Genomic DNA, 15919 nt, shown 5'->3' with positions numbered 1-15919 from the left:
ATGGGCCATTAGACCTGCATTAGATCACGAGATCATTTGTGTGTTGTGGCATATGCAAGATTTTGTACAGGCATATTATCACAATTCGTATGACGAGTATTTTTGTGTTTGGGACTATGGTGGTTTAAGGTCTTATTTCTAACCCCAGATTGATATTTACTAGTTTTATCTTTAAACAGACTTATTGTATACATACAGATTGGTTGTAACAAAGATATTATTTATACGCATATGAATGACTCTGTTCTTTTCACTGAACAACGTTTAAGAGACGCTCCTTACATACATATGCGGTTTTATTTGTACACTAAAGTGAAGTAGGTTCAACCCCGAGGTCAAGGGTATTAGCGAAGAGGATTTGTTTGATTCAACATACTCATGATATGAAGATTGCAAATTTAAATCTTATCTCTACCTAATTAGCAGAAAACACTTGCGATGAAGGCTAATCGTTAACAATGACAAGTACGAGTTTTCGGGACTTTGCTTTTATGTTTTGATGTCATATCATGTGTTTATTTTGACACTCTCATTATAATTTGGCTGCTCATTTTCTTGTGGTTAATCAGGATCTGTTGCAGCCGCTGAAGGGTATCCTTCACATTATCTCCAGAATAGTTTTATATAGTCTATAAGAAGTGTTAATATATTTCAAATTTCAATAATGATACATCTTTTTTAAGGAGGTAACTTCACTGCACGATCACAACATGTCTCGCCAGCAGCTCTTCGTAGGCATCCATCAAGTGCATATTTTTGGGGCCGGGAACCAAGTGCTCCGAGATATGCATAACAATTGATGATTCAAATATCAATAGAGTCCATCAACAAGGCGATAATGTGAGGCTTTAGTACTTTTTCCGGATGAGTGTATCCATCTTGATTGTGCTTATAAGTGACATCAATAATGCGAGCAAGATTGAGAATACGAGTGAGAATCTTTGTAGAGACAGGAGTTGGTCGAAGGATTCCTTCATTTACATCCTTCCATGCTATCTCAGCCATTTCTTGAAACTTTTCCATTGCCTCTTCTGTTGATACGCCATAATCCCTCATGTAGCATTCAATTCCAGTTGCAATTTGACCTCTACCCTTCTCAACCTGGAATGGAAATCATAATGTCGGTATAAGTATGAAATCAATTGTTTTGCTCCATGGTTTGTTAAACTTGGGTAAAATTAAAAATCTATGTTTATTTGATGCAATGTATACCTCATACGTGGCTATGTCATCAATAACTCGGCATAAGGTCACATTGGCTTCAAGAATTTTAGGGTTCTTGGCCAACCATTCAAAATCTTCCTTGTTAGCACACTTCATGCCCAAGTAGGATGTAGTAGTAAGCAAGTAATAAGTGCTAGTAGCTAGTGCATTGTTTAGATACTCGGAAACGGGCGGCATATATCCTTCAATGAACCATCTTGCTTCCACAAAGTAGTTTCTCACAATTTCTTTCATCTATCAATAACAAACAAAGATGTTCAATTGTCAGCGCATATGAAAGAATAAATTTCATCATAAACAAAAATGAAGAGAACAAGCAACACAATTGGTTACATGTCATACTCTTTCTTTTGCGTAGTGAACAACATCAGATCTGCCATCCTTTGACAACTCTGTTTCATAATCGTTGTAGAGATCTAAAAGTGCTTTGTAACTGATTTTCATGTAATCAGGAAGGCGATCAATTTGGCTAATATCCCACATAATAAATGAAAAAGGAAGGAATTTGATAAGTTTATCTATTTAACAGAACATATATCATAGGAAGAAGGTTAAATGTCTAGTACTGTTTGGCGTCTAGGCTTCTCTCAGATTATAAATTGTAGGCAAAAAATCATAATCATACAGAAATATGTTGTCTGATATGTTCTTTTCCCCCTTTAAGGGATAATCTAATTAAATCATAAAATGTTAGAGAACTAATTCATACCTCTGTATGGCATCGGTGTAGACCTCAAGTTCTTTAACAATGCCATAAGCATCGAATGTGTCATCTACTATTGAAATCATTGCTATAGTCTTAGCAAGCATGACACGAGCCTGAGAGTATTGAGGTTCAGCATAAACTCCCATCGTCCAAAAGTAGCACTCGACTGCTCTGTCCCTAGCATATGGAAGTGTTGTCACAAAATCCAAATCTTTCCACCACCTACAAAATAAGTAGCAACATATCAGATTCTCAGAATTTACTAACAAATTATCTATATGTCAAGATATAATTTATATATGTTTAATGTAAATTATCAACATACCTTGATACTTCACTGAGTTCTTGTTTGTGCAACATCTGAAGTAAGTTAAAATCCAATTTGGCAAATCGTAGCAACACATCATTCTTCGATTCATCCTCTTCGTAGATAGAGATGAAGTAGCACGTTTCGACTCTTGGGATGCTCTTATGGAGAGATTGCTCAAGGGCATGCGTCACTTGCTTACTCAGAGGTGACTTCAAATGTGGAGCTGTGGATTCAAGATGAGCAGTGGAAAAGGCAAGTGCCTCTTCCAAGATATCCTCTCCATGAGTTCTTACATGTGAAGCTTCGTATAAGTTCAATAGACCCTTGAAGTTGTTGCTAAGAGATTCCTTGAATTTGCCGTTTTCATTGTGGAATCTGCTGAACATTTCTGTTTCAAGTTGAAAACAAAACTTAGTCCTTCGTACATGTAATTAGGGGAAAACAATGTTAAAAAGAAGTACAGCTTGATAGATATATTACTTGGAGAGATGTTGTAGCCATGTTGCCTTAGCAGTCGAAATTGAAGCGACAATATGTATAAATCATTGTATTCATGAGCCTCAAAATTAGGATCAGCATTGTAAATCTGGTCCAACATGTCGTCTATTTGTTTCTCAAAGTGATAGGCAATTCCAAGGCGTTCAACAATGTCAATCAGATTCAACTTTTCAGCCAATGATTTTCCTCCAGAAGCCGACATCAACATACTCCTTGCTTTTTCCTTCAATGTTTCAATCACTTGAGCATACTTTTCAGCAACCTGCAAATATATATTTGAAAAGAAAATGCATGTTCAAAGTCAGAAATGAATTTCCTTATGGTCCAACAAGATAAGAAAATAAGAAGAGATGTACAAATAAATACCTGATTATCAAGGGAGAAAGAATCGAAACGATCACCCCAAAGACTTGGAGAGAAGTCAGCAACGGGGCGAACAATCTCCTCCTCTTCATTGTTACTCATAACTGCAGCAGCTGGGCCCATTTTAACTCTTAGCTTGTGGAAAAGCAGAGAAAATTTCCTTTCCTTTCTTTTGTTTTTATGTTTTTTCTCTTTGTGCTAGAGAATTGAGCAAGTGATGATGGAAATGGAAGTGAAGGAAATGAGTATTTATACTAATGAATATTAGTGAGAGCTTTTTCCGCAGCCATCTTTCACGATTGGAATTCTTGTTGCTGTAGTTAGTCAGATTGGCGGTTGCCACACTTGACTATATATATACTATATTGTCACTGGTCTATAGATACAATACTCCTTTTTAATATGGAAACATGCTTTTTTCTTTTTGGATTTAACTAATATATACTTGCAACCCACAACTTTATCAATATTAATGTAACTAATTCTTGTAAACCGCATGGCTTTTCTTCTACTCTAAATTAAATCTACTTGTGAACCCGGGGATCTTTCAGGTTTTCCAAATTCCTGTTACTGAATGCTGTCATCCTCGACTATTTTTTTTTCCATCATCCTTACTTGACTATATATTAGTAGTAATATATATATATGGTCATTGCTCTGTTACTAAGATAATAAAACTACTATATATAATATAGCAATATATGCCTTGTCTACTAATTTTATATTCCTTGTGTCTCTCTGTTGTTCCTTCAGTGCATGGCGTCTTCCTCCGGATTTTTTAACTCCATAAAACAATGTTTTATTTGTGTTCTTCATGTCGTTATGCAGAGGAATAGCTGGGTCTACTTTGACGAACTTAGAATGTTAATTTTTTTAGAGTGTACAGCGCAAAGACAGACCATAATTTTCACTAAGGGGTTCAAAATATAAAGAAATAAACAGATCAAGAAACCAAAAGAATTCAACATCTATTAGACATACGTAAAAATAATAAATTGAATCTTATATATACAATGTAATTTTCTAGCGAAGAGGGTTCAATGAACTACCTTGCACCCGTAGCTCTGCACCTGGTACTGTGGAGTGCCGCTTGCATGTTTAAGAAAGGATATTAGAAAGCACAAGCTGAAAGTATATATTATCAGAGCTAACTTAATTTTCATACCTATCCATTCAAGAAGGGTAATCTTCTCGTTGATTCCAGACCATATATTTTTAGAATGGCAATGGTTAATTTAGAAGAGTCTCACTAGCGATGTCTCCAATCGGCATTAATCTGTGCTAACACGAAGCTTTCAGTACATATGACTGCTCAAGGTGAAAACATCTTAGAGGAAGCAATTGCTTTCACCGTCACTTATTGTTCACACCCAATTTTGTCCCTCTCCTATTTAATTTACCCGGGTTTCTAAATTTACTGACGAGCTAAATACTTTATTTTCACTACTATTATTTTCGCTACTTTTATTTTTTAACATTATAAGTATTACTTTATCACAGATTTTAAACGGTTAGTCATCGTTTCATTTTCGGGTTTGGAATCGTTAAATTAATTACAAGACAACACTTTGCAAAATATTTATTTTTCTACATATTAATTATTTATTATATTTACATAATATATATTATACCAGTTATTAAACTAGAAGCCCAAAAATAATTCAAATAGCGGAGGAAGGATCAACAATTTTCAGCCAAATTAATGGCCCAAAATACAAATTTAATATTATTTCCCTACCCAAATAAACAACCCACATTTTCAACCCATATTTTCGGCCCACATTACATCTACCCGGCCCAATACCCTTTTAACCCTAATCCCTAACCCTTTTCTTTTCTTTTTCATCTTCACCCGCCTCCTCTCCTTCCCTTTCTCTTTCTCCTTCCTTTCCTCTCGCCTCCATCCTCACGTTCCCCTCCACCTTTATACCAGCCCACGTTCCCTTGTCCCCTACACGCTGCTCCCCACTCCGTCTCTCTCTTACGCTCCTCTATTTTTTTTTTACCAAACAAAGTCCTATAAAGCGGGGGATTTGATTCAATGTGGGGGGGGGGGGGGGGGGGGAGCATATTTTTAGAAAGGGGTACAGAGAGGAGAGTAACCGAGCATTTCTCTCGTTACAAAATCTTTCCTATTTAATCGGGTCGAACATCCAGATCTTACGATTTCGCAAGACTTTATTTACCACCACTACTTTAATCTTGGTTTGCCCAAATTCTACTCGGCTTCGGGTTTAGTGGATTATTCGGAAAAAAAAAAATCAAAACCAAACTTTTTAGATCATTCAGTACTATAGGGATTTCGATTCGAAAGATTGTTCGAGTTTTTGAGTTCGTCTTGTTCGAAACGTAGATTCGACGCCGTCGACACCCCGTTCACTGCACACGACAAAGGTCAGTGCAATCCCTTCCCTCTATATTTGATTCGCTTTAATTTTTTGATGTGTGTTGGGATTCCCCGTTTGCGTGTTTAAGATGCTGTTAGTTTCAAGTTTAGTGCTGTGATGGAGTTTGTATGTCCAATGTCGCAAAATAGGAAATTATGTCCGAGGTCGTAAAATAGGAAGCTACATTTGATAATGGTTGCTGCTTATTTAGCATATTCGGTGTTTCACTTGAAAATATGGTTTAAGATCTCTATTTGATGATCATATGGGATGTTCTCACGTGAACACCCTAATAAGCTAACTATGGTATAAGGGCATGATACAAACTCCTAGATTTATATGTTTTGAAATCCTATAAAACCAGTCTAAATGATATCATAAATGGTGATGGAGTCTCTGCAGCTTGAATTATATTTGGGGAGTAGGTTTTTGTAGACTATGTCCAAATATCTGATAATAGTCAGACCTTATTTGGTTTCTTATTTTCATTCCTCAGCCCACCTATGCGTTCATATGGGTTTATATATGTTAATTTCTGATTTTAGTTCTCGTCTAATTCCGGTCTGTTGTTTAGTCAGTAATTTAGCCTTCATTACGTTATTAGATTAGCCTTTCATGTTTTAGCTTGCTCTAGTTCTTATTAAGAGGTTGCTTATTCTATTAGGTTTAGTTCATTCTCTTAATTGGTTCTTTGACTTCTTCTATGCTTCAACCGTAAAAAGAGTTTTGTTTGCAGTTGAGTTAATTTGGTTACCAATGTGAGCATATTTTCCACCATGTGTGTTAAGTTAAGCAATCAGTTCTTTCCTCTGTTTAAGTATGGATCAATACCAAAGTTTCTGGTTTTATTTCAGTTTTCACAGAATTAGAACTGAATTATCTCGTGTTGGGCTGTTCTGCTATTTTTATTTCCTGCCCTATATCTGTCCGAGATTATGAAATTCTGGTTTATTTAATCATACATTGATACTCTGTTGTTCACATGATTCAAGATTGCTCAGCATGTTAACATGGTCAGTTTCCCTTTGATCGACTGTTTGTTGCTGGTTTATGCCTATTTCTAGTTGACGTGCATCGTGATTGTTCAGCCGAATGTAGGCAGGCTATGTATAAGCTTACCCCTTTCTGTGGTTTCATCTTGCTGAATTTCTGGGTTTTAAATTCTTGATTATATATACGAAATATACAAGATATACATGGTTGGTATACGCTTGGTTATGCATGGGAAGGTACACTACATATATAACTAAAAGAAGTTCACATTACGTGTCTTGTAACCCTTATCTCGGATTGTTATGCGTTGAAGGGATTTTGCTGCGTTATGTTGATTATACGAACGAGTATACTCAAATATATACATTACATATATTCAACTTGCTGATTTTTGGGTCTATATCTTATGTGTTAGCCTTGGTTATCGATCCCATACTAATCCTTTTTCTTTGTTACTTATGCATGAACATCGCGTATGAGTCCGGGGACTTGTCTCTTCCCGCATTCGATGTTGGGCCGAAGCCCAACGAAATATTTACCTCGAGTCAGCCTCTGTCACATCAGTCCGCAGCAACTAAAAGGATTTTCTGGGCCAAAGCCCAATAATAAAATAGGCTGCAGCGGCAGTCCTAAAAATGGACTGATCCATTTGCTCTTCTTCCCTTTTATTTCGTTTTGTTGTATATTCTTATTTGTATGACATGACTAACATTTTTATCTCTTAGCCTTAGAGGAATCATAGGAATTTAGTAGGGAATTTAGTTTAGTAGCTAATTTAAGGAAGACCAATTAACTCTGTAAGCTCCATTTTTTCTTCTTTTTTTATCTCTTCAAGGTTTATCAAATTAAGCATATTTGTAAACCAAACATAGTTAAATAAAGGTAAAGAAATTCACATCTTTATAAAAGCAAAATTAGATTTAGTTTGCGTTTATATTATTACTATTTTAGTCAAAGTTTAAATTTGTTAAAATTTATTACTTATATGCAAATCATTACATTTTTTTTAAAAAAAATATTACTTTCAATGGTATTTAAAGTTCTCTTTTATGCAAATCGCTATACTTATTACCAATCTTATTCCGAATAACATTATTGTATTTTCATTTGAGCATTAACAATATTTACAAGTATTTTCAAATAGCATCATTATGTTTTTCTTCAAAACTTTAACAACCTTTATAAGTTATATTTTAAAATAGCCGTTAAGTTCTCCTTTTACGCATACTATTATATTTTTCACAGGTCTTATTTTAAATAACATTATTATGTTTATAACTTTAACAACATTTGTAAAGTTATTTTTTCTACAATATTATACTTATACTTAGCCTAATTAAATTTTAGTCCGGTCGGTTAACCATTATTAATGGAACTTGGAGGATGCCTAATACTTTCCCTGTAGGTTAGTTGAACCCTTACCTAGAATTTTGGTTTCGTAGACTTTAAAACAGAGTTTAACTTTAGATAATAACTTTAATAAACTTAGGTGTCCTAATTCACCGTAAATCAATTAGGTGGCGACTCCTTAACAAACCAACAAAAAACAGGAATCTCCAATACGTCATACTTCTACTTTAATCCCGGTTAAAATGGGGTGTGACACTTATTTTATTAAGTTGTAAATGTTAAGTTCTGATGGAAATTATAATTGAAGTTTTGATGTAATTATAAGAATGATAGGCATTGCTGCATGATATAATGATGTTAACACCATTAGCTGATTGTGGATTGTGTGGTTGTTTGATCAGCTAGACCTTATGCATCGTCATTGTGGACACATCTCACAATGTGCATTTGAGAGGCCTATATAATATGGTGTAAACACCCAGTGCGGATAAGTTTTAACCCTCGATGAATGTAATGTGATCACAAATATTACTTCATACATTGTTTTCTACGGTTTGTAATCGTAATAGAAGAGAGCTAATTTAAAAGAGCTTTATCTAGCAGTAGCTTTTACTTTTGGGGCAATTGGGCAAACATTGTTTGTTTGTACTACAAACTGAATCTGCACAATGAGGCTCAGTAAAACTTAGATAGAAGGGTCCTATGTCTGTACTCCTCAATTAGTGGTACTATTACTTGTACTGCATTAGACCACGAGTACATTTGCTCGCTCTAGTGCATGCAGGATTTTGTGCAAGCTGTATTATCATAATTCGTCTTATAAGTAGAATTGATACTTACTTCGTATTATTTTTAAGCGGTATATTATAATTGGGGAGTTCTCATTTATATTTTGATGTCTTGTCATGCGCTTATTCTAACATTAACTCACTATTATTCGGGCTATTCATTTTCCCATGGTTAATCAGGATCTGTTGCAACTGCTGAAGTGTATTGTTTCACCTCAGTTTCAGAATTGGTTTAGATTTTATGTGAAACCTCTTAGCTAAAAAAAAGTAGGTATAAAAAGAGTAATATATTTCAAAGGTCAATAATGATACAAAAAAATTTGAGGTAACTATACTGCATGATAACATGTATCGCCAGCAACTCCTACCCTAGCTAGAAACAGAGCTACCAACAAGGCATCCCTTAAATGTCAACCAAATACTTATTTGAGGGGCAGGGTGCTCCCACGTGGACACAACAATTGATCCTTTAAATTTCAATAGAGTCCACCAACAAGGCGATAATGTGAGGTTTTAGAACTTTTTCAGGATGAGTATATCCATCTTGATTGTGCTTATAAGTGACGTCAATAATGCGAGCAAGATTGAGAATACGGGTAAGAATATTTGTGGAGACAGGAGTTGGTCGAAGAATTCCTTCATTTACATCCTTCCATGTTATCTCAGCCATTTCTTGAAATTTTTCCATTGCCTCTTCTGTTGATACACCATAATCTCTCATGTAACACTCAATACCAGTTGCAGTCTGACCTCTACCTTTCTCAACCTGGATGGAAACCATAATGTGTTGGTATAAGTATGAAATCATTTTTTATCGTTTCATGGTTGTAACTAAGGTAAAATGAAAGAATCTGAGTTTACTTGATGCAGTGTATACCTCATAGGTGGCTACGTCATCAATGACTCGACATAAGGTCACATTGGCTTCAAGAATTTTAGGGTTCTTGGCCAACCATTCAAAATCTTCCTTGTTAGCACACTTCATTCCTAAGTAGGATGTAGTCGTAAGCAAATAATAAGTGCTAGTAGCTAATGCATTGCTAAGATACTCAGAAACAGGAGGCATATATCCTTCAATGAACCATTTTGCTTCCACAAAGTAGTTTCTCACGATTTCTTTCATCTGTCAACACCAAGCAAAGACATCCAACCATCAGTGCATATTCAGGGAATAGATTCATTATAAACAAAAATGAGGAGAAAAAGCTACACAATTGGTTGATAACAGATTTATATAGAGTTAACTGGTATAAGTCACGATTCATACTCTCTCTTTTGCATAGTGAACAACATCAGATCTGCCATCCTTTGACAACTCCGTTTCATAATCGCTGTAGAGATCTAAAAGTGCTTTGTAACTGATTTTCATGTAATCTGGGAGCCGATCCATTTGGCTAATATCCCACCTAATAAATGAAAAAGAAAGGAATTTGATAAGTTTATCTATTTAACAGAACATATATCATAGGAAGAAGGTTAAATGTCTAGTGTCTCGAATTAGAAATTGTTGGAAAAAATTCAAAAATGGTACAAAATATATTGTTTGATATGGTCTTTCCCCCTCTTTATGGGATCATCTAATAAAATGTTCGAGAAGTAGTTCATACCTCTGTATGGCATCGGTGTAGACCTCAAGTTCTTTTACGATTCCATAAACATCGAATGTGTCATCGACTATTGAAATCATTGCTATAGTCTTAGCAAGCATGACACGAGCCTGAGAGTATTGAGGTTCAGCATACACTCCAATCGTCCAAAAGTTGCACTCGACTGCTCTGTCCCTAGCATATGGAAGTATTGTCACAAAATCTAAATTTTTCCACCACCTACAAAATAAGTAAAAAATAATAATATCAGAACGTGAAATTACTATGGAACAGTTATCTATATTTTCCACATAAAACAGTAGTTTACCTTGATACTTCGCTTAGTTCTTCTTTGTGCAACATCTGAAGTAAGTTGAAATCCAATTTGGCAAATTGAAGCAATACATCATTCATCGATTCCTCCTCTTCGTAGATGGAGATGAAGTAGCGTGTCTCAACTCTTGGAATGCTCTTATGGAGAGATTGCTCGAGGGCATGCGTTACTTGCTTATTCAAAGGTGACTTCAAATGTGGAGCCGCAGATTCAAGATGAGCAGTGGAAAAAGCAAGTGCCTCTTCCAAAATATCCTCTCCATGAGTCCTTACATGTGAAGCTTCGTATAATTTCAATAGACCCTTGATGTTGTCGCTAAGAGATTCCTTGAATTTGCCGTTTGCATCTTGGAATCTGCTAAAAATTTCTGGTTCATGATTAAGAAGTTGAAAACAAAAGATTAGTCCTTGTGTAAGCATGAATATTAATTACTCCAAGAACAAAAACGAAGCACGTAGTGTAACCATGTTGATTAATTGATATATTACGTACTTGGAGAGATATTGTAACCATGTTGTCTTAGGAGTCGAAATTGAACCGATAACATGCTTAAAGCATTGTATTCATGTGCCTCAAAATTAGGATCAGCATTGTAAATTTGATCCAACAAGTCTTCTATTTGTTTCTCAAAGTGATAAGCTAAGCCAAGGCGCTCAACAGTATCTATCAGATTCAATTTCTCAACCAATGTTGTTCCACAAGCTGCAGACAACATACTCCTTGTTTGCTCCTTCAATGTTTCAATCTCATGAGCATACTTTTCCGCAACCTATAAATTTATTCAAATGAAAATTAATGCATGTTTTTAAACGGCTTAATTTATTCTTCGAACCAAAAAGGGATTATGAAGAGACAAATTAAATACCTGATTATCGACAGAGAAATAATGGAATGATCACCCCAAAGACTTGGAGCAAAATCTGCAACGGGACGAACGATCTCCTCCTCTTGGTAGTTATTCACTGCAGCAGGTGGAGCCATTTCTAGTACTCTTAGTTTATGGAAAAACAGAGAAAATTGCGTTTCCTTTCTTTTGTTTATTTTATGTTTTGTTTCTTGATGCAAGAGAATTGAGCTAGTGATGATGATAATGTAAGAGAAGGAAATGATTATTTATAATGTATATAAGTGAGAGCCTTTGTCACAGCCATCAAACTTTCACGTTTAAATTCTTGTTGACGTCTGGTTGCCACACTCGACTTTATACTGGTTAGTGGTCTATAGATATAATACTTCTTTATAATATTGCAACATGCTCTTCTTTTATTTTATTTTATACACATTGTTAGTGTAATTGTTTTTAATTATTAGTGTTATATCCTATATTTTCGTACGTCGGAAAACGTGCGAGTTAAATGATATTAATAACGGACATGAGGTTATCCCCCAAGCTTATAGGTGGTTAAAGTGATGGTACACATGTACCGTAAGGATTTGAGGTTGAACAAATTGAAGAAAATTAAATTTCGTCGAGGTTCAAAATTTATTTGAATAAAATACGGTCCAAGCTATAATATTCTGTATTTTTGGACCAGGAAATTAAACCGTCCAATATGAGAGTATTCAAGAATGAAAAATCAAGAATTCAGGGTATACAAGGAATGAAGTCCCGAAATAATTTTGGATTTAACAAGGGTGACGACGATGATTGAAAATAATATTTTATGTGTGGCAAATGAGGCTATGGACTACGTTATACTACATGATTATGATAACGAGTATATGAAGTGTGCTTAAGAAATTAATTATGCGTAAATAGTTATTTGATGAACTTAGTGAGAAGTTAATTATTTGATTATGGATTAAGTGGATGAATTATTTTGGATGTCACCCCCCTAACGTGGCAGCAACTAGCATGACAAATTTATATATATTGTTATGTGGCATTCTTTAATTAAAGGGATTAGGAGTAGACATCATGATTCCATGCGTACACAAGAGGATAAAATATTTGTGCTTTGTAAAAGAGTTGGATTACAGCACATGGTATGTTTTATCATTACATTAAGCTAGGCATTAAATTAAGGTTTCATTGGTACTATAGTGGAGGACAAAGTGGATGTATGCAGCAACATATGACTATTGCTATGTACTAGTGGACACGTTTTGGAAATGAATGGTAAGCATGGAGTTATTAATTTTGTGGACCCATTTAAATCCCTTTACAAATTTAATATTATCACTTGTTATTGAGGTGGAGCCAATACGGACAGATTTTTCAATAATGACCCAACCAATTCCCCAAAGTAAAGGAAATTAGTAGAATAAAATCAATTGACTAAATACAACTATAGATTCAGATTTCTTTTTCTTTTGTTGGGCTGGTCACGTGTAGGGCCTAGGGGGATCATAGATGTATATCACCAAATGAGTCATCTTCCACCTTGTAGTTGAACACATAAACATTTTCTTGAAGTGAAAGCACAAAAAAAGCCTCTCGGCCAAAGTTGCTTTTAGCCGAGCAATGGAAGCTTGATGGAGGGAAATTAATGCCTCAGAGTGTTGAAATTATTTAAGAAATTAGCAAGGTTAAGGAGTCAAGTTGATTAAGGTAAGATTTGATCTCTTTTATACACATTTTGGAGACAATTTAAGCTTGTATAAATTTGTGGATATGTGATGAATATAAGAAGTTGTAGATGTTGGTGTTGAAATGTAAATTGAGCCGTGTAGGAGGCTGTTCTAATTAGGCATGGAAAAATTAATTTTAAGTAGTATTTTGGTTGTTGTTATCATGAATTATGTTGAAGTATACGAGCAGTCCAAAACAGTGGACTGTTTTAGTGCTAGAGGTGAATTTGTATGTGTTGAGTGTTGATTCTTGTTATGAACGTTTAGTGGAAGTGAAGCATAATGATTCAAGTTGAAATTGAGATGAATTGTGGGCTGTTGTAAGAGTGGAAATGATGCTAAAACAGTTCCAAGAATCATGAAAGTAATGTCATTAAACATGTTGTTGTCGTTGTAAGGTTTTAGTGTCGACAATGTAGCTATTTGCGTACGAATTTGGTGATATATTTATCGTGTGACTGCTGGTCGTATTTTACTAAAATTATATGAAATGAAGACATGAAATAATGTGTAAGAATCATATGTGGTTTGCTTGGTATGTTCGTAAACGTTCGCAAGAATTCCGGGCATCTTTATGTTGTTAGTTAGGGACTGTTTTGGACGTGTTGTGGTTAGGAACTGTTTTGGACATGTGTCTTCTTTAAATTGGAAAGACAAATAATAGTTAAGAATATATATTGTATTTACGTTGTTTGAGTTGTTGTAAAGTTACACGAAAACGTTAAGGCTACGGATTATTAGGAGTAACTTGAGAATGTAGTAGCCGTATGTGAATCGTTATGGAATGTTGTGAATGTGGGCTATTTGGAATGTTATGTGGGCTGTCCGGATTGGTATTGAGCATATGATTATTGACGTTGGATCGGTTGTATGTAGTTGGTTTGAATGCGAACGAAACGTGATCTAAATGTTTGAAAGGGATTGTTAACGTTAAAGTACGTATTGAATTCTCTCGTAGACTAATTGTAGCTCTTGATATCTTGATATAGGATAAGTGTTTTTGGGCAGCAAGTACAAGTTATAATACGACTAAACGCTAAAGGTATGTAAAGCTTATTCTTTCTTTTCTTGGCATGTCCTAGACGTAAGTATGAAATGATATGAACCTTGGGGTAAATTCTACTCTCTAGTTCCATGCATGACTTATGATTCTATATTTCCTTAATGCTATTGTCACAAGCCTACTATATGATTGACTAATGAATGATGTATAGAAGTTCCTACTCTTAAAGAATTGCACAAATAGAAGCATACTTGACTTTAAGAAAAAAAAAAAAAAAAAAAAAACTACATCATGGAAATTGATACATGTACATGAAAGCTGAAACGTTCCTTGCTATGGCTTGTAATGAGAGTTGAAAAGAATTGAATATGATTATTATCCTAATATTTTAGAGCTGGTCAGTTACTTATCTATTGAGTCTCAAAAGATGATTTGCATATATGTGGTTGCTTATTATTCTGCTCGTGCTTACCGCTATATCCTTCACTGAGTCCCGGGCCAGGACACGTTTTCATGCGCATGTTTACTATATTAATCACCGAGTCCCTCACTAGAGGTCCGGGACACGTTATATATATATATGACGATATGATGATATGATGATGTGATGATATGATGATATGGAGATGGTGGCCAGGAGGGCATATATTCCTTATTACCGAGTCCCTCAGGAAAGGGCCGGGACACGTCTATGTTTATGTTTATGATGCTATGATTTTAATTACCGAGTCCCTTATTAAAGGGCCGGGACACGTATATGTTTATGTTTATGATGATATGATTTTAATTACCGAGTCCCTCATTAAAGGGCCGGGACACGTTATATATATTATATACAGAATGATTTTGCAGCTTTGATTACAAAATTCTATATTGATATTGATATGAGAATGATACAGATGAAATATGTTCAAAGGCAAGTTTTATAAAATTCTGTTTGTTGCATTGGGTCCTACACACCTTGTCTCAGTATGAGTCTATCACTATGTTTCATGCTTTACTTACTCAGTACATATTCCGTACTGACCCCCCTTTCTTCGGGGGGCTGCGTTCATGCCCGCAGGTACAGACGCTCGTTTCAGAGATCCGCCAGCTTATGATACTTATTCAGCTATTTTTTACTGCTCCTTTGTTCCGGAGCCTAGCTTGTGGTATAACTCCCTTATGTTGAATTCATATGTGTTTATTTGGGTACGGCGGGGCCCTGTCTCGCCATATGATACGGTCATTACTCTTAGAGGTCTGTGGACATCTGTGTGGGTCTGTATATAGTTGTTGTTGCGTTGTATGAACATGACTTATGTTTGGGGCGTACCCATTCGTGATGGCAGCCTTGTCGGCGTGCATTTTGTATATGTTTTGGGGCCGTTGTGCCATTTGTTAGCCTTGTCGGCTTTTGATACATTTGTTAGCCTTGTCGGCTTTTGATACATTTGATAGCCTTGTCGGCTTTTGTTATATATATGGATATGGTTGTGCTAAAATGTGTCCGATACAGTTTGATGAAGTTTGAGACGGCATATAGTATTTATGGCCGTATATGCTATTTGGATAAATGTGTTACGATTTGATATGTTTGTCTGTCTGGGTGCCCAAGTAGGGCACCAGTCGCGGCCCACGGGGCTGGGTCGTGACAGAAGTGATATCAGAGCGGTCCTTCCTCGGAGTGTCTACAGACCGTGTCTAGTAGGGTCTTGTTTATCGGTGTGTTGTGCACCACATCTATAAACATGAGGCTACAGGACATTTAGGGTGTTACCTTTCTTTGGATCTTAGATCGTGCGGTAGAGCCAGCCGTAGGAAATG

The 15919-nt window shown here is 35.6% G+C and overlaps 1 protein-coding gene, 1 long non-coding RNA gene and 1 pseudogene across 2 annotated transcripts; 1 reads left to right on the top strand and 2 right to left on the bottom strand.

Annotated features, from left to right (window-relative positions):
- Positions 1 to 525: 525 nt before the first annotated feature.
- Positions 526 to 3505, bottom strand: LOC132598516 (vetispiradiene synthase 3-like). Its single transcript, XM_060311439.1, has 7 exons — positions 3105 to 3505; positions 2721 to 3000; positions 2256 to 2628; positions 1934 to 2152; positions 1567 to 1705; positions 1213 to 1458; positions 526 to 1101 (listed from the first exon to the last, which is right to left on the bottom strand). The coding sequence occupies exons 1-7, from the start codon at positions 3222 to 3224 to the stop codon at positions 805 to 807; spliced, it is 1674 nt and encodes a 557-aa protein (XP_060167422.1). The 5' UTR covers positions 3225 to 3505; the 3' UTR covers positions 526 to 804.
- Positions 3506 to 8900: 5395 nt separating this feature from the next.
- On the bottom strand, positions 8901 to 11689 carry LOC132600109 (vetispiradiene synthase 3-like; annotated as a pseudogene).
- Positions 11690 to 12949: 1260 nt separating this feature from the next.
- Positions 12950 to 15657, top strand: LOC132600108 (uncharacterized). Its single transcript, XR_009567125.1, has 3 exons — positions 12950 to 13090; positions 14100 to 14152; positions 15177 to 15657. It is a non-coding gene; the product is annotated as an uncharacterized LOC132600108 (long non-coding RNA).
- The last annotated feature ends 262 nt before the right edge of the window (positions 15658 to 15919 follow it).

Source organism: Lycium barbarum, chromosome 6 (assembly GCF_019175385.1).
Source record: "Lycium barbarum isolate Lr01 chromosome 6, ASM1917538v2, whole genome shotgun sequence".
NCBI classification, from domain to species: domain Eukaryota; kingdom Viridiplantae; phylum Streptophyta; class Magnoliopsida; order Solanales; family Solanaceae; genus Lycium; species Lycium barbarum.
This window is presented reverse-complemented; position numbering and strand designations above follow the sequence as displayed.